Here is a 25,332-nt window from a genome sequence, read left to right on the forward strand (position 1 = left end):
GCAACCTTCCTGACTTAATTTCAGGGACAGAATTCCTATATTGCGAGATCTTTTGCTGGGGTTCCGCACCCCCGGTAGGAGGAATTTTTCCAATGGATTTGATAGGTTGAGTAGCTATTATGGTGAGTGAAGTTCCCTGTGCATGTACCCTTGCATGATTTCCGGTTGCGAGGGCAATATTTTCTGCCATTGCCTCCTCCACGCTGATGTATGTGGGAGTTGTACTTTTTCAATAATCACAGTTAGTTAGCTTTGAGATCAAAGGCTCCAGGCCACAATGGATTTCAGGATTGTTTTCTGCAGCGCCTACGCACAGATGAATTAGTGTGATTACGTGTACAGACAACTTTTATTTTTGTTTAAATTCTTATGGGCCCCTACCGTAACACTACAAACACCTTGCTCTGTCTGTTCCTGTTAACAGAGGAGTCTCTTTTATTGGTATGCGGGGAGTCAAGGGCAGTTGCATCCAGTGTAGAAGTTACAGCCCTCCTGATGGAATCATCCTCTGCTGGGGCAATATGAGTTTTTACTAAGTCAGGTCAGGTCGCCTGAGTGACGTAAGAGGGGGAATGGCTAATATTTTGCCTTGGTCCAAGGACAGCCGCCTTTCCACCAAACCAATTTCTTTAGAAATACCTCGACTGCTCTGGGCAAGAAAGTGTTTAATATAAAGCCTACTGGTGCAGTGGATACTTTCGTTTTTTCTCCGCCCGGCATTTCCCAATTCTCCATAAAGAAAATGTGACAAGTGGGCCTTTTAGATAAAAAGTAATCAAGTTATCAAAAAGCAGGAACAGGGGCCAATATCTTTATAAAGGGCCTATACATTTACATTTGTGAGCTCAGGCCTTCAAGGTGGCTTTGACCTTCAACCAAGAGTGGTGGCACAGCCCAGTCTCCTGCAGGCGATGATGAGCCTAAATGGGCTCACTCTTGGCCTAGTCTTCGCCCGGGCACGTGCCCAGGTTCATCCCATGTTGCAGGCTAAACAACCTCATCAAGTGTGCCAGCTCAGTGCTCTCCTGGTGAGACCCGCCTCTCCACCCTACTTGGTGTGACCCGCCTCTCCACCAGCAGGGTTTTGGGGCCTGAAGTCCTTGCCCCCGTGCAACAGCAGCTGTAAGAGCGTCCCGCACTGCAGGAAAAATAGCCTCCTTAAGTGAGCCCAGCCGACACTCTCCTGGTGTGACCTCCCTCTACACCAGCAGAATTATGAGGCCTGAATCCTTGCCCCCAAGCAGCAGCAGCCATAAGAGCGTCCCACCCTGCGGGCTAAACGGCCTCCCTAAGTGCGTCAGCTCGGAGCTCTCCTGGTGTGACCTGGCTGTAAGTTTAAATAGTACCTGTTCTGAGAGTGAGATGTGGACCACCCACGTAGACATAACCATCAGTGACATTATTTTGAAGTTCCAAATACGTACAGTACACTGCAGAGCAATATGTAAAATCTAGTGGGCTGCTGAAGGCATGAGATATCTTCTAACCATATCTGGGTAAGCCACATTGCGCCATTTGGTGCCGCCTTGCCCATATCTATGTGCCAATCTATCTTTCGCCCCGCTCATAACTATGTGCAAGTACTCACCATAGCTATGTCTCTGTTCTCTTTTCAGTATCTCTGCGGCCATGCATTTAAAGAGTTTTTCTTGCCCAGTGTTCGGTGAATACAGAGAAGCTACTGTGAAAGTATAGGCCGTGTTGTAAGACTCCTCTTTTACTCTGTGTATTGAAAGACCATGACTACTCCTGTTTTGCCTTTACTATATGTAAAGTATTGTTTAGGGAAGCAAATGGATGTTAATTGAAACTAGTCCTTTTACATCAGGTGTTTTTTTTGGAGCAGATATATGTCTCAAGTCTATTTTAGAACACATTTTAGGGGAAAAGTGAATATAAAGCAGAATGGTCTTGACTGGCGGCAGAGGCTTTTGGTTCACTTAAGTCATTCTTGAACTAGCACTTTGAATACCACAGTCACACCACCCAATAAGCACCCCTGTAGTATTACCACTCCTATTCAGTGGGCTCAACATTGAATGAGGCATCACACTTGGAAAACGGCATCTACCCCAACATTGTTTACTTCTATATTAATAACACCACTACTATGGTTCTACTGTAACAAATTTCCCTGTTGCCTGCCCACCTCTAAAGTGTCTCTGTAAGAAGTACTTACCAGGTTCTCCAACAAAGCTGCCTTGTATGTTATTTTCGTTGTAGCTCGTAGACCCCTGGAAGTCCCAAAATGGGAATTCTGTTAGATCTCTCTTTTACGTAAATATGTGAATGACATCTCTATATATTCATTTCCTTCCACCCTCCACTCACTTTTGCGAGACTATTCCACTTTCCTGTTCCCATCAAGCACCCATTCTCCCAGAAGATCTTGCTACACTCTTGTTCATATCAAGCTCTCACCCTCCCCTGAGATATGCCTCTATGCTCACACCTAGTTAGTGGTCAACCCACATCCATTATAGTTTAAAGTTTTTCCTTCCCATGCAATTCTCATGCTTCCATCTATATTAACAACCTCCTTACTGTTGCTCCATCTCTTCACTCCCTCGGTAATTAACCGATTATCAAAGCCTAAACCTGGAAAGAGGCAAAGGCTATTTGTATAAAAATACAAAATTCTACAAAAACAAATTCTTATAATGTGCTGGACTGACATTATGGTTAAGACAGCCTTGGGTTGTGTAGCCCGGAGTCAAAAATGTATGGCTCATGGCACCTGCTGGGTATTATCAGAGTCCGCATGGATATTAGAGTCCGCATGGACATCACAACATTATAACCCCATAACACTTACCCAGGGCCAGGCCACCTCCCAAGAAAGGAACCAGATAGACAGTAGAAATAGTGAAATCATGAATGAAATGGAAGGGCAAGACACACTGAAAGTTCTGACTATGGGACGTGAACCTAACCTATCTATGGTGGCTCATCCATTTACAATTGATCCAACTCACAATAGTCAACTTTCACACCCTACCCATAATAGAGAGGTGGAAAGAAGAGAAGAGCCCAGAGGGGAAGTGAGTTGAAAAGAGAGCTACGAAGTCATTCTGGGGTTGGTCATGTTAGGAAGCTGACATATTGAGGCAGCATTCCTTTTGCTTATAAGCAAGTGAAAAAGATTCATGGAAAAGAATGAAAGGGAATGTGCTAAAGGGGGATCTGTCATGGATGGAGGAGGCCAAATTCAGACAGTCATTTCTCTTTCAAAAAGAATCCTTACTGAAGGGGAGCCCTGGGTTTACTTAAGATACATTTATCAGATTAATGATTTGTCTAACGGGGGTCGAGGTGCTGTGAATTTCATGAGTGATATTCTCATGAAGAAACAAAATTATCTCAGAAGCAGAATGTTAGGATCCTGTATGATGGAAGCTATGTGGAAGATGATCACCGAATATCAATCGAGCTCCAAACTGGTTTTAAAAGAACAACAATATATATTAACCAGAAGTTAAAAGAACCCTCATGAAATAACTTCGATTTGTTAAACTTTCCCAGGCAGCAACAACTCTAAGACAAGACTCTCACAAGGCAGTGGAACTTGACTCTACAGTGCCTATGCATATACAACTCTTGCAAAGTAAAAGGTACTTCTAATGGGTTATTCTTCCCGCACAATGGTACAGGAGAATTACTCACAGGGTTGAGGTTATTGCTAATCCACTTCACAGATGCTGGAGCTAATTTCTTTGATAAAGATTCAGAGGAATCAACTTTGTGAATGAAACGATTCATGTAAAAATGTAACCAGATTCCACAGCTAATTGTTGAATTCTGTTTTTCCAGAAGATGGAAGAAGTGATTCCATTGGATTGCACGGATCATGGAGAAAAATGCTTTGAATCTATGGGCCATTTTTCTCAGGGAATAAAAACCCAGTGCAACATCTGTGCTGCACCAAGTCACAATGAAAAAGATCTACTGCTGTGAAGTCCGAATCATATGGATACACACAAAAGCTCTAGTAGAAAACAGCTGTCGTCAATCGGTGTTGAACCAAACCGTACACTGTTCCCTCAAGGAAAAGAAGAGGGAGCAAAATGTAGGTGCCTACACGAAGAGACCATTCCCTATCCAATACAAAAGCTGAAACAGGATATGGTTCATAAGAGCAACAGGATTTAGAAGCTGGTCTACCTCTGCTTGTGGAACCGATAATCTGATGTACTGAACTTCTTGGGTTTCCCATATTACCAAAATAATTCTGGAAGACTGGCTGAAAGAAGACCACAGTGGACACTACACTAGCAAACAAATGCCTGTCAAAGGGAACAAAGAGTGAAAAAGAGGAAAGGGCATGCAGTTTTTGAAAATATGGAAATAGGGGGCTAGAGGAGGAAGGCATTGACTGGTGTTTAGATCAAGAAGGAGGAAGCTTCAGAAAAACCCAATAGTCACTACATTTTGCCTCTGAACAGGCACAAGGAAAAAAATAAAAAGGACCCATTACACAATAGCCATATTTCCACATTAAGAAAGGGCTACTTTACCACATCAATCGGCGGCTTTAGAAAACACCACAACTCCATGTGTTGGGGTTCCTAGTAATCACAACAGCAAATGTTATAATCAACTTGCAGTCACCCAGACGGATGTCAGAGATGTATTCAGGGGTTGAAATTCTGTCAATAATGCCCCATCCAACCTATGTCTGTACTACTGGACCGAACAACTGCAGGTTGTCAAAGACTAGATGTTTGCACCTCAGCAGGAACCTTCTCTTATGGCGGCTAGGAGACTAATGGCCCCCTAAGGATACTTAAGGAGGACCTATAATAAGCACAGGCCACCTTGTCACTACTCCAAGAGAGAACTCGTGATAAAAATATGGAAACTAGCCACTGAGAAAATGGGTTGGTTATGGACGACTAACAATAGAGACAGCACAATGGGACTCAGCCCTGCTAGAGGTCTTACAAGAGTTGGATTGGAGGCAACATTGGGAAATAATTGGGATAGCGAAATTCAGAGACATTTAGGGGCAGGAAGGATTGCTCCCCTGCCCTAACTTGCAGAGTCAGTGTATACTAACCCTGGGCGGACAACTACGCTATGCTCTCGAAGTTTGCGTAGTTTGTGCTACTTCGCGCTACGTGAATTGTACGTAGCACAGTGCAAAATCGCGTAGCGTAGTTGGCATTTTTTGCTTGCTCGCTGTCCTCAACGTCAAGTTGGCGACCGCGGTGAGCAAAATGACATCTCGGCAAGACTTTTTCCTCGCTCGCGATCAGCAACATCAAGTTGCAAATTACAAGCGTGGAAAATAAACCTCCCGGCGAGATTCTCAACGTGGGGAGGTCAGGTTTCTCATTGCGAGTGTTCGCGTATGCTCGCGATGAGAAACTACCAGTCCGCATTGAGAAAGCTGCCGCTCGAGTAAAAATCTACTCGAGGGGCAGAAAATGACAGCTCGCACTGTGTGAGATGCCGTTTTCAATGACTGCACAGTGCAGACAAGCATCCGGCAGTGTGCAATCATCCCGAGCAGCGTACTACACAGTTCGTGTAGCGCTACGCGTATCTCGCGTAGTGCGAAATGCACTTCGCATAGCGCTACTACGCGAACTACGCCCAGGGTTAGTGTATACCATCCCGCTCTCAACCACATGGAGGCTGAACAAGAGCAGGGGGAACTATTTTGAAGCTTATAATGACTGATTAAGATTACATGCCGAATGTTGATGCAGAGACACTGAAAGAATTCTTACGATAGTAGATTTTGATGGATTAGCTTTCCAGGCTTGCGGGAAAGTAGGATAAAGATACCATGAACTCATATTTCTGGATACATTACAGACTCATATTCTAACACAAATACTGGAAGTCTTGAAGAAGTCTCTTGTGAGACGAAACATGTGTCAGTTGTATGCTAGTAGATTTGCAGTTGTGAAGTTTATTGTTTAATCAAGATTTTCCACAACTACCAGAAGTTTTGAAAATAAAGGAACCATAAAATGTATGGTCTAGCTTGCCAATCATTAACACACAGTCTTGGTGAGCTTCAGTGTCTTGTTAGTATTCTATTACAGCTCGAAGGGACATTTCCCAGAAGTGGGGGAGCAAAGAAGTACCCACATTATCACACTGGAAGGCAGGAATAGGCTGGTGTACACACCCTGAACACACAATATATAAAGACAGGGGCTTTCTATGGACATTTGAAAAGTTAGGGGCCCCTGGAAGGAATACAGAAACATCAATTTATCTGACAGGTTGTCAAATTGTCAGCTCAATTTATGTAATGTATGACAGATTGACTTCTGAACTGTGTGCTGTATCAGTAGCAAAGTGTTTTGTTCTTGGCATAGTAAAAAGATTTATAAAAAATAATAATGCCACATCCATTAGCTCAAGAGCGGAGACTGAGTTTGAAAGGCAGAGTCAGCAAAAACGGCATCAATGTATTTATCGTGATGAGGAAATATAATTTATTTTTTCTTGCCCAGCAATAATATTCAATATGAAGCCTTCTTTTTAAGTGATTGTGGGACATGCACCGCACCTGTATCAGCACAAAGGGGAACACTTGCTGCCGCACACAATCACAATGGCCCCTGACTAGTTTGTAGATATATAGGTCTCTGTGCATTCAAGCAGACCTATTCACCGATGGAATCTGCCAGGAACCACTGCACCTTGAGGGAGTGTTTTAAAGGTCATTGAAACTATTCTAATTTTAACATATGCGGAAAGTGCACCTCTCATGAAACATTTTCACTCTGTTATTTAACACTAGGTATCTACTTGAAACATCATCACCTCACAAAAAGGGCACAGGTAGAAAAATACAGATCCAATTAAAAATCACACACACAAGCCAAAAAACCTCCTTAATAGTCTTTAGATATCAGTAAAAAGTGAAGTGGACCAGAAAGGTGAATCTAAAAACAAACACAGCAATATTGCTGTAAAATAATCAGGAATGACCTCAGGCAATAAAACATGATCCCAACCAACTGTAACCACAACCATTGCCCATTTGTTGGGGCTAGAGTCGAGTAGGGCTTCTACGCTAGACGTCTCTGATATGAGGAATAGATTAACCAAGATGGGGTTATCAACCTTAGTCTGTGACATCTGGACTTTCTGCCATACAAGTGGACGAAAAGATTAGAGATCAATTTCTTCTCAAATACTCCGGTAAGAACTACATAAACACCTGTGCCTTAAGGATGAACCAGCATAGTGAAGTCTTGGCAGTGGTGAAGAGAGAAGAGCATATGATGATTTTTGTGTAAGTAACATTATGAGAACAACTGATACGAATACAAGTGTGCGAAGTGGAAGCTGATGTGAGTTCAGTTAATTCAGGAAATTGGACAACTTATTAATAATATCGGTTGTCACAGTGGTCTGCAATAACGGTGGTGTGGAAGGGAAGGACATTTTATGAAATGGTGCAGGACTGCATGGAAAAATAAGAGTGCAAACACTGTTAGGAGAGCAGAGAAATGATCCTACAAATATGTAGTACATCTAAAGGAAATCCCACAAAGGCAGAGACAATAGAAGGGAAAGCACTTGATTCAGGCTCAAGACAGTACACTATCAAGAAATGTATATGATGAAATGTTAGAGAGAATCTGAGACTAAACAAATTAGATATATACCCTTGATAGTGTGAGGGAAACCAATAAGAATGAAGGGCCTACTTTAAAGCCATCATAAAATTCATGAATAAAACTGCTGTACTTAAAGTTTATGTGTCTGAAAATAGTGACTGTATTTTGTGATGGGTTCACCAAACATTGTTCATGATTAAATGAGATCCTAATTCAGAACAGTACATTTTAGTAAATTAAGCTTTGGAAGAAGACTGGAAATCTGAAGAGGATTTCCTTTAGTCCTCAACAAGGAGGCTGTCTTAATAATAATGTACACAAGAGTAAATTAACAACTGATTTAAGCCTGTAAAGAATCTGCCCTTAACTGTTAAGGACTAAAGTATACAAACAAATGATGGATAAAATACTTTAAATAATCCCAGCAACTGGTAATTATTCTGGATGCATCCCAGTCCATCATTATTTTACACAACTATGCCGCCTCAGTTTGGACCCAGCCATATGCAAATCAGTCTTGATCCTGCTCCGATAGGAACAGTCTAGCCCAACTGCCAGTACAAGTCCTCCGTGAACTAGAACACAAGCAACCAAAGACCAGTTTAGTCCTTATAAGGGCTTATCAGTGGGGCATAGATTGGTTCCAGTGGCACAGTCTGCACCAGTATACCAGTCTCACTAAGGGCGTCACACTGAAGTATACAAAAAAAAGTGATGGATGAAATGCTTGAATTAATCTTAGTCGCTGGTGATTACTCTAGGCCACCTGCCAGTCTATAGTTATTTTGCACACCATGCCACCACAGTTTGGACCCAGCCATGTGCAAATCAGTCTTCAGCCCCCACGAACAGGAACAGTCCAACCCAAACTGCCAAGCCAGGTTTTTTGGCTAGTAAGGAAAGAATTAGCAGTAAAGGGTTGTTCGTAGAGCTACACTGGTTCCACCAGCAAAACTCAGACTCAAATTATTAGCTTTGTCTCACAGAGGGCATCTAGGAGTTGTGGAAACTAAGGGAAGACTAAAGGGGAATTCTGATTATCAGGTCTAGATGGTGATGCAGAAAGGTTAATAAAATACTAAACAAAGTTGTTATAGTGCCCCCATGGCTTGTAAATAAATTCCATAGGAACCACAGGAAAGGTAACATTTGATATTATTGGTCTATTACCAGGTGAATAAGGAACCAAAAATGGGACTTATTTCATTGCAAAACTAACAGGGTGTTGAAATATTTATTAAGAACATAAAAGAAGAAATTAAATTGGCTAGGTTTACCGGTATTGGATGGAAGAATCACAGAAAGAAAAGGTGCATTTGGTTTTTCTCCTCGGTCAACTAAAATGATAAACTCTCTTTGACTTATTTTAAGGGAAGTGTTCCAATACCTGTGCATGTCCGGAATAGATGGTGTGGAACAAGAATAAAGTAGATCTGAATGTGAAAAGTGACTAGCATGAGGAAAAAGGGTTATGTAGGAGAGGAGGAAAGATAGTTTTGTTAAGAGAACGGTGTCTCAAAGACAGTGGTGAATGTGGGGGTGTAATAATTGTGAAAGTTCCAGTGTGGAAGAAAGATTTGTCCATGTTTACAAGACATTTGGATTCAATAAAATGTTTAAGAATGCGATAAAGGACAAAAATGGAAGGATATGGAATTTGAATTATGTACTGAATAGTAATAATAATGGTGGAAAGAATGTGTTGGAGGGTGCTGGCATAGAAACCAAAGCTCTCAATCCCATGATGAATTTAATGATAAAAGAAATGTAAGAGAATACCTAAATAATCTGTTATCTTCACAATTAAGTTTTAAAGTGATATTTGCTTATACGTTGTGGCATGAGCACTGCAAATAGTTTGCTTTTCTTCTCTATTTTTGGAGTAAAGTGTATAAAAAAAAGTGGACGTATGGCATTTGCCCTGTATCTTTGAGAATATTTAATCTTGGGGCATGCTAAACTCTATGTTACAATTTTACAGGATAGAACATTGCACCGGTCAGTTGATATTGACATGTGGCTGAGATACTCATGCTTAAAGCTCCTCTTGAATTATTTTTTTTAAAGTACCTGGACCTGATTACGTCTGCATCCTTTTGAGGTGCATTTGCTAGCCTCAAGTTGCAGGCATTCCTTTAAAAAATAAGTAATATTATGATAATGAGAGAACTAACTGGTAATGTGCAAGGTGAAAACAAAATATGTGTACTGTATTTTCACCTGCTACATCTCTCACATTCTTTCTATCTCCCATTATTTTTATCCTCAGCCCCTAGTTAGTCTCTCTTACCACCCTTGTACTCTCTGTCTCTCCATTCTCTACCTTCTTCTTCTTTCCTTCCATGCTACCCAAGTGCATTACATGAGATGTTAGTGGAGGGCGCTCAATTGTTGAGGTTTAAAATGTTCAGGGGTGAAATCTTGAAACTTGTGAGTAGATCACCAAGTCCATTAAAGAACAGTACCAACACGTCAGTGAAAAACACGTCAGTGAATTTTGGATTAAACATGACAGTTCTGAAGGTCAGGACAAGGTTGACAGGAGAATGGGTGATGAAAAGTCTTTCAAGGGAGCAACAGTGGGAAAGGCGTCGCAGATTGTCACTGTCTGCATTAATGGTTTACTACCCCATAGTTAGTGAGCAATTAGGCCCCTTTCCCATGATTTAATTATATAAATTATTAACTCAATCGCCAAATGCTTAATTGTCTCGTTGAGTTGCTAGCATGTTGGAACCCCATGCAGCAGTTGAAGCTGAAGAGGACTTTCTTAAAGTTAAAAAAAGCTGCAAAAGTAAACTAACATGAGCAAAGTGTTGATGATACAATGAGGGAACATCACTGAAAAATGGCAGTGAATTTGATGAGATAGTGCTGTCAATGCTCAATAGGAAAAATCCTGATCTCACCTTTCCATCCACAATGTTTTTTTACTCTTCTGTCCCTCCTCTCTTCTCCCGTTTTGTTCCTCTTTCCCACTTTCACATTTACTTTTCATCATCTGTCAATGAGTTCTTCTGCTCACCCTTGAATGTCTTCTTCACCATCTTTTCTCCTCTCTCTCTCTCGCTACATGCCTCTCTTTTATTCGTCCTCCACTTACATTTCCCTTCACATCCTTCTGGTCTCCTGCCTTTCTTCTTGTCTTCTTTGATTGCCCAACTTATTATTTCTTCCCTCCTATTCCTACGTTTTGCTCTTTATCTCATATTTACCCTTTGATCGGTGTCCTGTTGTGCCAGATCCAGAACTTACCTTAAGAGCGCACTCAGGAGCTTTGTCACATTTTCTGAGGCCTGGATAACAATCACTGGCTTTGAGAGAACCTGAGACACATCCAGCTGTAGAGGAAAGGAGGGGAACAAGTATTTTCAGAGAACTCACTAGCATTGTTTCTGTTTCACATGCATAATCAGAGGCAGCCTGGCTCTCAATGAACCATATATATCAACACCATTTTTCACATTACACTTGCCAGTTCCTGCTATACCACTTTCCATCCCTTAAGTCCCCAAACCTGTGATTAGTTCAGTGCCCCTAAACTTCCTTTGCCTACTTACAATTAAGGGCTTTTCCTGCCAGGCTCCTCCAAAAAATATCATCTTCCTCAGCCAAAGATCTGCCATCTTCCTGAGCAACTTGAAAATAGCCATCTAACACTACTTCTTTGAAATTGAGACTGCTGTCAACAACCCCACGAGGCCATATCCCACCATAAACTCTCCCCACACTGTAATTGTAATTAACAATATTTGCTGCAGTTGCTGTAAATGTCTTTTACTTGTTCTCTTACCACACAAACTTTTAGATGCCTGTTTTCTGCTATCACCCCTATGTACTGTTTGATGTGAAGGAACATTGCATGGTATTTCTGTTTGATATACTCAACAAATCAGCAAAAGCAAAGATGTCAGCAAGACTTTTCAATTTCAGTACATGTATCAGGGTTCATGTGTCAAAATTGGTTAATCATCATCATCTAAAATTCTTCAAGGGCAAACCCCTGGACACATTTTACTTGGCTTTAGTGTTAAACAAGACTTGGCTGCCTACTCACTTCATCAACCTCACAGCAACATCATACATGTTCTCAATCTTCTGTCTGGACTTGTAACCAGGGTTAATTTACTCATACTGGGCAAGCAAGATACAGAGAAAGGAGTTGAAGCTTACAAGCAAGCTGCAGTGACTTGTGGCCTACCTCACGGACTGTGCTCTGGTTCAGTGCGAGGAGCAGCAGGGCCGATGCTCCCAGAACCAAGGCTCTCTTCATCTGTAGGGAGTAAGACAAAGATGTAGACAAAGACAGCATCTTGTAGAGTGTCCTAAGCATGATGGAGTCACTCAGCCCATAGGTCACTGAACTGTAGAGGTATAGCTCTGGCTGCAACCCAATCTTCCGCAAACCTTACCACCTGTTTGTGCTGTTTTATTAAGGGAGTCTATAGGCACGTAATACGGTTCCTGCTCTGAAGTGTTAGCCCTTGAGTTGCCTTCTGTTGTTAACTCAAAACGATGATTTTGGAGTATTGGCTACAAATTAAAATATATTAATATGTCACTCAGTAGAGAACAAACATTTCCTTTAATCGTCTATGCACCACAGACCTCCTCTCAAGCAATTTAGTACCCCGTAATTAAGACAAAAACAAAAAGTGATAGGAGACTCTTTTTTGAAGAGGGACATCTACTTTTCATATTCATTTACTGTAAAAAACTGTTCAGACTAATAATAATGCCATCAACTAAAAGTAGTGCCACACAAATACCAATTGCTCTCATAAAGAGAGTACTATCTCAAATGCAATGTGTCCTGGATGGGTTCAGTTATTGATGCAGCTGGCATTGTATGACAGTAATGGGATTTGTGGGGGACTATTACCAAATACCCCAATAGTATGGATTGTAAAGGAACAGAAACCTACTGTGCTCTATAAGATGCAATAGTCAAGTAATAATCTGAATGAAAATTCTTTGCTTGCCTACTGGAAAATCTAGTAAGGAACCAAGCTCTGACCCTACGGGATGGGTACAACAGGACCTCTGCCCACAGGGCAGTAAACCTCTGGTTCTGTGCCAACGGGTGGTAGACGTAGGGTATTTTACAGAATGAATGGTAGATCCAGAGCTACATAACATAATGAGTGGTAAACACCCATTTATCAAAAGAATTAGGGTTTAGTGCCCACTAAACTGAGGGCAAAGGCATCCTTTCCCCGTATGTGGTTCAAGCAGGGTTCTGTGCTTGGAGGTTGAGACACGTGAGATCTATGCTTGCTGGCTAGTAAAGTTATTACTTTTCCCTTTGCAATGCCAGGGGCTCAGTTCCTGCTGGGGCCTGTACTCAATGATTAATATTGACAGGATAATGATCATTAGTTGGTAAGATTCTGTGTGGAACTGTTGGTAAATGCTCAATGGCTCAGACTTTATCTGTACTTGTTCTATAGTGCCAAATGTTGCCGGTGATTGGAGTATAGAATTACTGAATTACGTTTCATAACGTCCTCAGCTTGTTGATTACGTACCTTATTCATTACGCTAGCAGTGAAAGATTCCTCCATTTTATTATTTATCTTGATCTCGCCTTGCTCTTCTCCAACCGGCACCACGCCAATCCAGCTTTCTTCATCTGCCACCGGCAAATCACTATCTCCCACCTGCATGAAATTAATCCAATGGGAGAGGGTTGGGTGAGGAGATGGGATAGGGAAATTCATTGGTGCTTAATGATTAATCTTCGATTTTAAGGGGGCAGTGAAGGAATGTGTTATAAACCCTAGGCCTCAGAAACAATCTCAGCACATTTTTGCCAGAAACCCCCATGGCCCTGTAAAATACCAAAGTCACACAACGTTCTCTCTCTCTCTTCCCCAGTGAAGGAGATAGACCTTTCACACTGGAAAAAAATCAGACAAGTCAGGAAACAAAGAGGAGAACACACTTAATTAAAGTAATGGTTTGTGACTTCCTATTACAGTACTACAGCTATTGGCCTGGGCCACTGGGAGCCTTCATTGGCTCCCAGTGGCCCAGCACAGCCTCTTTAAACTTGGCTGCCTGATTCACAAAGCCCTTTCCTCCCAGGGACCTTCCTTCATCTCCTCCCTTTTACACCGTTATGTTCCCCACCGCGTTCTACGCTCCTCCGACTCCAACCTACTGACCCCCTGCTCCTTCAGACATAAGAAGCATGGAGGCCTTAGATTCTCCATCCAGGCTCCACTCCTATGGAACTCCCTTCCCCAAGCACTCCGTCTTCTCCCTTCCTATGCTCACTTCAGAAAATCACTTAAAACTTGGCTCTTCTCTCTAGCTCACGACTAGCTTCTTCCGCTCTGTACCACTCAGCCCTTCCACTCCAGCGCCAAGAAACCGTAGGTGAACGTGCGCTATACAAATCCCATAATGCCATGCTGTAGAAAACATGCTTTGACGGATTTTAAATTAGCTTTTAAAGATCTGTCACTGTTGAAAACGGACGAGGTCATCTTTAGAATGAGCTGCTTTCTTAAAGCAGCTGTTCGGTCCCGTGCCTCCATGCTAACTGACTGAGAAACTGGCACTATGCACATTTTGCACTTTGCTTATTGCACATTGCACATTTTGCACTAACGATTGCACTTTTTGCACATGGAAAATGATGTATTGCTATGAACCTGTAACCAAATGTAATATGTGTTCTTTATTTCTGTTGGTTTTTATGTGTACTTTTATGGATGTTTTACAATCCGAATAAAGATCATTTGACTTGACTTGACTTGAAATCCCATTTATCATATCATATCATATCATAGGCATTTTTCTGCAGCCTTGCAATCAAAACGCAATTTCGAACCAGGCACCAGTCAGAAAAGTGAAATTCAAGAAACAGAAGAACTTAACATTGAGATGGGGATTGTGAACATCTTAGTAAGAACTTGTCTACTCTGGTGACAGAAGTGGGACTCTGTGAGGTATAAGCTAGAGAAACAACCTAGGTGCATAATTAGTGAGCCAGTAGATACAAAATTAATATTCACAGTATTTTACACACACACACTGTATACGTCGGTCCTGCTTGCAAGGCTTGTTGGAGGTAGCGACTACTTTAACCCGGGCAACTGTCTGCTGTCAGGTTTGCACTTAAATGATCTATTGAACTTGATGTGGTCAAAAAGGCAATACAATGGTCAGCTTTAGAAATCCCTATACCTATACACTATTTTACAAGACGGATGTGGAGCAGTTGGTCCTCGGACTCTATTACACATTAACAGTGGCAATGAATTATCCCACTCAATGAGAGAACCCCAATAACTCTGCTAGGCACAGATCTTGATAATAATGGCACAGACAAGCCCTACTGCTACAGAAAATCCTAGACTAGATTTTATCTTTCAATGACAGTGCACCTGTGGGTTTCCCACTAGACTCCGAATGGCTTTAGCTGGAGACAGAGTAGTCAACTATATCCAAAATTGGTTGAACTTTATTGTTATTACAGGTTGGATTATAGCCCATTTGCCTGACTCTTCCAGAATCATGTATGACTTCTGACTTCTTTACTTTTACACTGATGAACCATCTGTGGTACAATAAACCTAACGTGAGAGGTACTACTGGGAAAAATATGCTGGTTAGTCAACACAGAATGAAGAGCTGCATGGATTTATTTCTGATAAAACCAGGTCAGGGTCTTACTCCCCATTCTAGGCAAAATAACAGGTAACTGGGTAGTGCTGGGGAGGATTTACCAACCAGATTCAGTATTTCTGCCCCCTGCACTGCCTAACTGGTAACTCAGGCCCTCAGAGGTTTTGTCACATCCCTTAGATAGACCATAGACATCAGTAGGATTTCAAATCCTTCGTACACAATATAAGGATGGAGAACTCCATTTTCTGTATTCCGAATGTTATGTAATGGCTCCCCAGCTGCAACTCAATTTAGCCACATTAAAAGTAAGCATCAGCAGTCACAAGAAATGTCAAAATGAGGCTTGAACGTAAGTTCAGAGTCAGTTCAAATGTATCAATTTAACATGCAACACCTTGCAATTACTGAAGTCTCAGAAATGTATTTATTTATTTTAAAGGTTTTATATAGCGCTGGCTAGACCCGGGGGTATCAGAGCACTTTACATGATTAAAAAGTATAGTACAGGAGTAACAAAAATTGAACATAAAGAAGAATTCAAACAGGTTAGGGTAAAAAAAAAGCAAATAGAATAAATACAATTTACATATGTCAGAGAGGCAAAACAGAGCTATCTACAAAAAAGGACATTGGTATAGGCAAGACAGAGCAATCTACATCAATGACATGGATACAGGTAAATAAATGTCTTTACAGTTATGGCATGTGTATTTGGTAACTAGCAAGCTGAGGTGGGTCTTAGGCCCTAGCCCCGGCTCACTGTTTCAGCAATGCTGAAAAAACAGAGAATCTCTTTTTCTTCAATACTTTGTCCCGAAACTTAGCACACTTTCTGACCCGAAAGTGCCCTCCCCTCCAGGCCCTAAGGGAGGCACGGTCAAGAACTTAGGGGTCAAATTTGATGATAGCTTGTCTTTTAGGCCACATATTAAGTCAGTGGTTGGCACTTGCTTTGGTGTAACGAGTTCCTTCAAAAGGTTTTTACACTATCTGTCCTTCACAGCAGAAAACAACGACTATCCATTCCCTGATAATCGTTGAACTAAGGTAATGTCCTCTATTTTGGTTTCCCAGAGTACCTGCTAGAGAAGTTTCAGGTGGTCCAAAATGCGGCGGCTCGTTTTCTTTTGAATTTGTCTGTTAAACAGTATATGTACCCTCGTCTGAATGCTTTTCACTGGCTTCCTATCAGGAAAAGAACCCTGTTCAAGATACTAGTGCTAGTTCACAGAGCACTGTATCAGACCGGTGTGGTCTACCTCAGATCAAGGTTCAGTGTCTATGTTTCATCAAGAAACCTGTGGTCGGCCAATAAACTACTAGCAGTGACTCCCAGAGTTTGGCGTGCTAGAGCTGGAGGAAGATCACTGGCCCATCTTGGACCTACAACTTGGAACAATCTCCCTCATGCGCTCTGGGTTGTAAGCAACGTTACAGTATTTTAAAAAACGTTAAAAACTTGACTTTTTGGACAGGATTAGAATAAATGGACCTATTTTCACTTCTGACCTGTGCAGAGCGATGAGATACTCTTTGGAGTAGCTGCGCGCATTACAAGTCGCATTCATCATCCTCCTCACTGTTTTTAATTTTAAGGGTATGCTTCTCAGTGTAGATGCCCGATTGTTTTGTGCTGTGGGTTGCATGGTGGGTGAGCTTTTGCGAGTGGAGAGATGTGTCAATAGGAGTGCTGGATGAGGGGTCTGCCAGTGTGAGCACAAACTGTGAGATGTGTGCCTGTGTTAGTGCAGTGTTAGCTGTGTTTGAGTGCAGGGTTTTTTCTGCCTTAGTGTTATATATAGGGTGTGAAAAGTGAGTGGTTACTTTTGTGAGTGCAGATTGAATGGTGTACCCCTCTGAATGCAAGCTGACCCATATTCTGTGTAAGTGCAGGGTGAAGCATCCATGTGAATGCAGGTTGAGGGGCATGGTATGTCTTGTGAGTGTAGAATTCAGCACCTTAAACCAGCCCTACAGAGGTAGCCAATGCTTGTAAGGATTATGTTCAAAATAGTTTTCTTATTTGCTCTTCACCATGTTTCTCATTATCCTGGAGAGAGCTATGTGTTGTGGGCTGTCCTTTAGTATTCTAACCTCACAGTTTTTCCCCTTCATTCCTGGAACGCTGTCCACGCAAGATGTAATTCATGTTTGGCTGAAGGTTCTATGTAATTGCAGTTGGAGACGCCCTGGCAAAATGTTGGTGGTGTGCAGCTGAAATACTTACAATAAATTGTTTGCTGAAACATGGATCTATGACCTATTATTGGTAGCCACAACAATGGTGATGAGGATGGGATACAGTAGGAAAAATATATTTTGCTTGAAGGGGCGATAATCTTCTACAGTGGTGCCATCAGAGGGACAGGGGAATAATCCTCAACCCTACAAACCTCTGAGCATGTTAAGCTGTGGTCAATCTGGGTGAATACATAGATAATTGGGAAGACTTCCCTGGTGTTTTTAAAGAGAGGACATGAGTCTTATGAAGGAATTTCAACGTAAAACCATTCTAAAAATGATACCAAACATGCGTTTACAAGGTCCACAGAGTTCCTAATTTAATTCTGGAGTCAATCAAAGACAAATTAAATAGGTTACTAGATAAAGGAGCAATTGAGGAAATTGAGTCATCTGAATAGTTTGCAACTGTGGTCCTGTTGCCCAAAAATGCGAGCAATTGTATAAGGAAGTGTGTGGACCGCTGCAATCTCTACAAATGTATATGGGTGGACCGAATAAACCAGAGACTTTTAAAAATCTACAGTGGTATGAACTTATCATCAGGTTCAATTGCAGGACATTTAACCTCTTTAGAACACCTCCTGGGGCCTCCAGATTTATAAGGGTGCCTTTTGGTTTGACCTTTATTGACACTTATTTTCAGAGGGTTATGAAGATGGTGTTGGAGGGCACTCACTCCTATTGGTGTTCCAATACGATATTTTAATCTTTGCAAAGAACAGAGCAGTTAATGATGACATAATGAGGCGGGCCTTAGGGAGGATTTTGTAATGTGGTTTAACTGTGAAGAAGGAGAAACGATGGTTCAGGGTCACATCCGTAACATATCTTGGACACATAATTTCCAATGAGTGTATTAGACCCTAACTAGAACTCCTGTTCCAGTTGATAAATAACAGGTGGGATATTTTCAGGGACTAGCACAATACTACCTAAAGTTTGTATCCAACAAATAGATAGTGTTGTACAACCTATAAGGATACTTTCGAAACAAGCATTTACAATGCAATGGTCTCGGCATCATTAAAGGTAGAGCTATTGGCATTGCTCATGACATTTTTTTTCTTTAAATCATAAATAAATGGCATTGTCATTTACATTGTCAATACACACCACTCTGCACTCAACTGCACTCACCTGCACTGCACTCAACTGCACTCACCAGCACTGCACTCACCTGCACTGCACTCACCTGCACTGCACTCACCTGCACTCACCTGCACTGCACTGCACTCAACTGCACTCACCTGCACTGCACTGCACTCAATTGCACTCACCTGCACTGCACTCCACTCACCTGCACTGCACTCCACTCCACTCACCTGCACTGCACTGCACTCACCTGCACTGCACTCACCTGCACTGCACTCCACTCACCTGCACTGCACTGCACTGCACTCACCTGCACTGCACTGCACTCACCTGCACTGCACTCACCTGCACTGCACTCACCTGCACTGCACTCACCTGCACTCACCTGCACTGCACTCACCTGCACTGCACTCACCTGCACTGCACTCACCTGCACTGCACTGCACTCACCTGCACTGCACTCACCTGCACTGCACTGCACTCACCTGCACTGCACTCACCTGCACTGCACTCACCTGCACTGCACTCACCTGCACTGCACTCACCTGCACTGCACTCACCTGCACTGCACTGCACTCCACTCACCTGCACTGCACTCACCTGCACTGCACTCACCTGCACTGCACTCACCTGCACTGCACTGCACTCACCTGCACTGCACTGCACTCACCTGCACTGCACTCACCTGCACTGCACTCACCTGCACTGCACGCACTGCACTCGCCTGCACTGCACTCGCCTGCACTGCACTCGCCTGCACTGCACTGCACTTGCACTGCACTCACCTGCACTGCACTGCACTCACCTGCACTGCACTCACCTGCACTGCACTGCACTCACCTGCACTGCACTCACCTGCACTGCACTCACCTGCACTGCACTCACCTGCACTCACCTGCACTCCACTCCACTGCACTGCACTCACCTGCACTGCACTCACCTGCACTGCACTGCACTACTGCACTCACATGCACTGCACTGCACTGCACTGCACTCACCTGCACTGCGCTCACCTGCACTGCACTCACCTGCACTCAACTGCACTGCACTTACCTGCACTGCACTCACCTGCACTGCACTCACCTGCACTGCACTGCACTCACCTGCACTGCACTCACCTGCACTGCACTCACCTGCACTGCACTCACCTGCACTGCACTGCACTCACCTGCACTGCACTCACCTGCACTGCACTGCACTCACCTGCACTGCACTCACCTGCACTGCACTCACCTGCACTGCACTCACCTGCACTGCACTCACCTGCACTGCACTCGCCTGCACTGCACTGCACTCCACTCCACTGCACTGCACTGCACTCACCTGCACTCACCTGCACTGCACTCACCTGCACTGCACTCACCTGCACTGCACTGCACTCACCTGCACTCACCTGCACTGCACTCACCTGCACTGCACTCACCTGCACTGCACTCACCTGCACTGCACTCACCTGCACTGCACTCACCTGCACTGCACTCACCTGCACTGCACTCACCTGCACTGCACTCACCTGCACTGCACTGCACTGCACTCACCTGCACTGCACTCACCTGCACTGCACTGCACTCGGCTGCACTCACCTGCACTGCACTGCACTGCACTCACCTGCACTGCACTCACCTGCACTGTACTGCACTCACCTGCACTGCACTCACCTGCACTGCACTGCACTCACCTGCACTGCACTGCACTGCACTCACCTGCACTGCACATACCTGCACTGCACTCTGCACTCACTACTCTGCACTCACTACTCTGCACTCACTACTCTGCACTCTGCACTCACTACTCTGCACTCTGCACTCACTACTCTGCACTCACTACTCTGCACTCTGCACTCTGCACGCACTACTCACTACTCTGCACTCACTACTCTACACTCACTACTCACTACTCTGCACTCACTACTCACTACTCTGCACTCACTACTCACTACTCTGCACTCACTACTCTGCACTCTGCACTCACTACTCTGCACTCACTACTCTGCACTCACTACTCTGCACTCACTACTCACTACTCTGCACTCACTACTCACTACTCTGCACTCACTACTCACTACTCTGCACTCACTACTCTGCACTCACTACTCACTACTCTGCACTCACTACTCTGCATTCTGCACTCACTACTCTGCACTCACTACTCTGCACTCACTACTCTGCACTCACTACTCTGCACTCACTACTCTACTCTGCACTCTGCACTCACTACTCTGCACTCACTACTCACTACTCTGCACTCACACTACTCTGCACTCACTACTCACTACTCTGCACTCACTACTCTGCACTCACTACTCACTACTCTGCACTTACTACTCTGCACTCACTACTCACTAATCTGCACTCACTACTCACTACTCTGCACTCACTACTCACTTCTCTGCACTCACTACTCACTACTCTGCACTCACTACTCTGCACTCACTACTCACTACTCTGCACTCACTACTCTGCACTCACTACTCACTACTCTGCACTCACTACTCACTAATCTGCACTCACTACTCACTACTCTGCACTCACTACTCTGCACTCACTACTCACTACTCTGCACTCACTACTCTGCACTCACTACTCTGCACTCACTACTCTGCACTCACTACTCACTACTCTGCACTCACTACTCACTACTCTGCACTCACTACTCACTACTCTGCATTCTGCACTCACTACTCTGCACTCTCTACTCTGCACTCACTACTCTGCACTCACTACTCTGCACTCACTACTCTGCACTCACTACTCACTACTCTGCACTCACTACTCACTACTCTGCACTCACTACTCACTACTCTGCCTCACTACTCACTACTCTGCACTCACTACTCTGCACTCACTACTCACTACTCTGCACTCTGCACTCACTACTCTGCACTCACTACTCACTACTCTGCACTCACTACTCACTACTCTGCACTCACTACTCACTACTCACTACTCTGCACTCACTACTCACTACTCACTACTCTGCACTCACTACTTACTACTCTGCACTTACTACTCTGCACTCACTACTCACTAATCTGCACTCACTACTCACTACTCTGTACTCACTACTCACTACTCTGCACTCACTACTCTGCACTCACTACTCACTACTCTGCACTCACTACTCACTACTCTGCACTCACTACTCTGCACTCACTACTCACTACTCTGCACTTACTACTCTGCACTCACTACTCACTAATCTGCACTCACTACTCACTACTCTGCACTCACTACTCACTACTCTGCACTCACTACTCTGCACTCACTACTCACTACTCTGCACTCACTACTCTGCACTCACTACTCACTACTCTGCACTCACTACTCACTACTCTGCACTCACTACTCTGCACTCACTACTCTGCACTCACTACTCTGCACTCACTACTCTACTCTGCACTCTGCACTCACTACTCTGCACTCACTACTCACTACTCTGCACTCACTACACACTACTCTGCACTCACTACACACTACTCTGCACTCACTACTCACTACTCTGCACTCACTACTCACTACTCTGCACTCACTACTCACTACTCTGCACTCACTACTCACTACTCTGCACTTACTACTCTGCACTCACTACTCACTAATCTGCACTCACTACTCACTACTCTGCACTCACTACTCACTACTCTGCACTCACTACTCACTACTCTGCACTCACTACTCTGCACTCACTACTCACTACTCTGCACTCACTACTCTGCACTCACTACTCACTACTCTGCACTCACTACTCACTAATCTGCACTCACTACTCACTACTCTGCACTCACTACTCTGCACTCACTACTCTGCACTCACTACTCTGCACTCACTACTCTGCACTCACTACTCTGCACTCACTACTCACTACTCTGCACTCACTACTCACTACTCTGCACTCACTACTCACTCCTCTGCATTCTGCACTCACTACTCTGCACTCTCTACTCTGCACTCACTACTCTGCACTCACTACTCTGCACTCACTACTCTGCACTCACTACTCACTACTCTGCACTCACTACTCACTACTCTGCACTCACTACTCACTACTCTGCCTCACTACTCACTACTCTGCACTCACTACTCTGCACTCACTACTCTGCACTCACTACTCACTACTCTGCACTCTGCACTCACTACTCTGCACTCACTACTCACTACTCTGCACTCACTACTCACTACTCTGCACTCACTACTCACTACTCTGCACTCACTACTCACTACTCACTACTCTGCACTCACTACTCACTACTCACTACTCTGCACTCACTACTCTGCACTCACTACTTACTACTCTGCACTTACTACTCTGCACTCACTACTCACTAATCTGCACTCACTACTCACTACTCTGTACTCACTACTCACTACTCTGCACTCACTACTCTGCACTCACTACTCACTACTCTGCACTCACTACTCACTACTCTGCACTCACTACTCACTACTCTGCACTCACTACTCTGCACTCACTACTCACTACTCTGCACTTACTACTCTGCACTCACTACTCACTAATCTGCACTCACTACTCACTACTCTGCACTCACTACTCACTACTCTGCACTCACTACTCTGCACTCACTACTCACTACTCTGCACTCACTACTCTGCACTCACTACTCACTACTCTGCACTCACTACTCTGCACTCACTACTCACTACTCTGCACTCACTACTCTGCACTCACTACTCTGCACTCACTACTCACTACTCAGCACTCACTACTCTGCGCACTCACTACTCTGCGCACTCACTACTCTGCGCACTCACTACTCTGCACTCACTACTCTGCACTCACTACTCTGCACTCACTACTCTGCACTCACTACTCTGCACTCTGCACACTCACTCTGCACTCTGCACACTCACTCTGCACTGTGCATACCACTGATATCATGGAATCTTCCACCACACTTTCTAAAACTCTATAGTCCGAAGCATAATAGGCACAGAACCAAAAGAAGGGTAGACATTGCTTAAAATAATCTTATTGTATTTATGAGAAGCAAAAGCGAGACTGTGAAATGTGCTGGATATCAGTTTGTTACGAATCAACAGAGTGGAGTTAGAGAACCAAGAAATAGTAATTTAGAATCCGGGTTAGAAGGAGTAGTAATCACAAGCTGAGGATCAACGGGCGCGAAACAGCGTGGTGGGCGCGCAGGAGACGCAGCGTGAGCGTGCACATCAGCTGAAGATCGCCGGAGACACCGAGCCTGCCTGCTGCGTGACTGACCCGCTGCAGAGGGAAAGAGCCCGGTGAGTGGGGGTAGAGGGGGGGGGGCGGCAGAGAGGGAGTGGGCAGAGAGGGAGGGTGTGTGTGTGTGTGTGTGTGCGTGCGTGTGTGTGTCTGTCTGTGTGTGTCTGGTGTGTGCCTGCCTTTGTGTGTGCGAGTCCACAGACCCTGGTCGGCTCGTGCACCCTCTGTACTCCCTTGCGAGCTTACTCGGCGACAATAGTTCTCGTTGCCGAGACCTAAAAAGGGACACCCTTTCTTTGGACAGGTGATTATGCTACTGCTTTCTGTGCTATTAAGGAAGCGCTTCAAAAAACAACCACCGTGGGACATTGTGATGTACGTAAAAAGACAATCTTAACTACTGATGTGAGACTGAAGGGCGTGGGTGCAGTCTTGACTCAAACTGTTGATGGTGAACGGAGAGCAATCGTCTTCACTTACCGATCCCTCAAGGAATCTAAAGAGAATTACTCGCCCCTGTAGCGAGAGGAGCTGACATGTGCTTTTGCAATACGCCACTTCAAGATTTGCCAGTGGGGGATCTCCGTTTCACAGTCAGATCGGACTACCGTTCTTTGATCCAGATTTTCTCATGAAAAGGTGACGAGTGAGTCACTCATACAATAAGAAGGTAGAGGGATGAATTGGAAGAATTTATTTTTTCAGGTGGAATACCTGCCAGGGTTTAAAAACAATGTTGTGGATTACTTATCTAACTTACCCATTAGAGGAAATTATCGTTTTAGTTCTGTGGATTCCTTCAGGAGGAGTTGGGTAAAACAAAATGCTTTTGAGAAGGGGGTAGGAGGCAGAAAAGTATGAGACATTTTGCATCATCAAAGAGATGATTGTTCATGTTTGGCCGGACTGACTGTAAGAAGCTAAGCTAAATTGTCAAACTGTTTTGACATCTGGGAAAGGAGTTGTCATTGTGTGAAGAGGAGTTCATGCGAGCCGAAATACTGATTCCCGCTGATGGTGTCAGGAAAAAGGAAGTTAACTTGGCTTATGAGAGACATCTTAGGAGGAACCTCAAAAATGAAAGAGTGAGGGAGAAGTATTAGCGGTGCATTGTTTATTGGCAAATGGAGGCTGTTTCAAGAGATTGTGTGCTGTGTGCTGCTACCAATGTCAAGTACCACCCACTCAGCTACTTTACAGCCTGTAGCGACCCAGTTGTACCTTGGGAAAATGTTGTCTTGACATTAAAGGACTATATGATTTGCTAACTCCTGCAGAAAGATATGCCCTGCTCCTGATATTCTATACTTCCAAGTAGGTCTCAACCAGGTGGGTGAGCGCAGTTAACATAGGAATGATTCTGGAGTTTTTGAAGGATGGATTTGCGTGCAAAGAAGAGCCCAAGTATCTCACTACAGAGAATGGTGTTCAATTTGAGTCTCGAGAAATGGAGAGGTTTCTGAAGCGTTTGGCAATTGTTCACCAGAGACTGTATGCACCTAAAGCCAATGACCTTGCAGAGCAGATGAATATAGTTGGGAAATTACGTGTTCAGAGAGCAACCAATCTCATTATA

At 43.9% G+C, this 25,332-nt stretch overlaps 1 protein-coding gene across 1 annotated transcript in view; it reads right to left on the minus strand.

The window, feature by feature from the left end:
- RNF215 (ring finger protein 215) overlaps positions 1–25,332 on the minus strand; it is a 368,778-nt gene that overhangs the window by 53,595 nt on the left and 289,851 nt on the right. The window contains exons 4-7 of the mRNA XM_078667245.1: positions 13,115–13,246; positions 11,788–11,859; positions 10,842–10,927; positions 2,180–2,234 (exon numbers count right to left, since the gene is read on the minus strand). Coding sequence (XP_078523371.1) covers positions 2,180–2,234; positions 10,842–10,927; positions 11,788–11,859; positions 13,115–13,246 — 345 coding nt within the window. The remainder of the gene's footprint in view (positions 1–2,179; positions 2,235–10,841; positions 10,928–11,787; positions 11,860–13,114; positions 13,247–25,332) is intronic.

This window comes from Lissotriton helveticus, chromosome 11 (assembly GCF_964261635.1).
Source record: "Lissotriton helveticus chromosome 11, aLisHel1.1, whole genome shotgun sequence".
Taxonomy (NCBI): domain Eukaryota; kingdom Metazoa; phylum Chordata; class Amphibia; order Caudata; family Salamandridae; genus Lissotriton; species Lissotriton helveticus.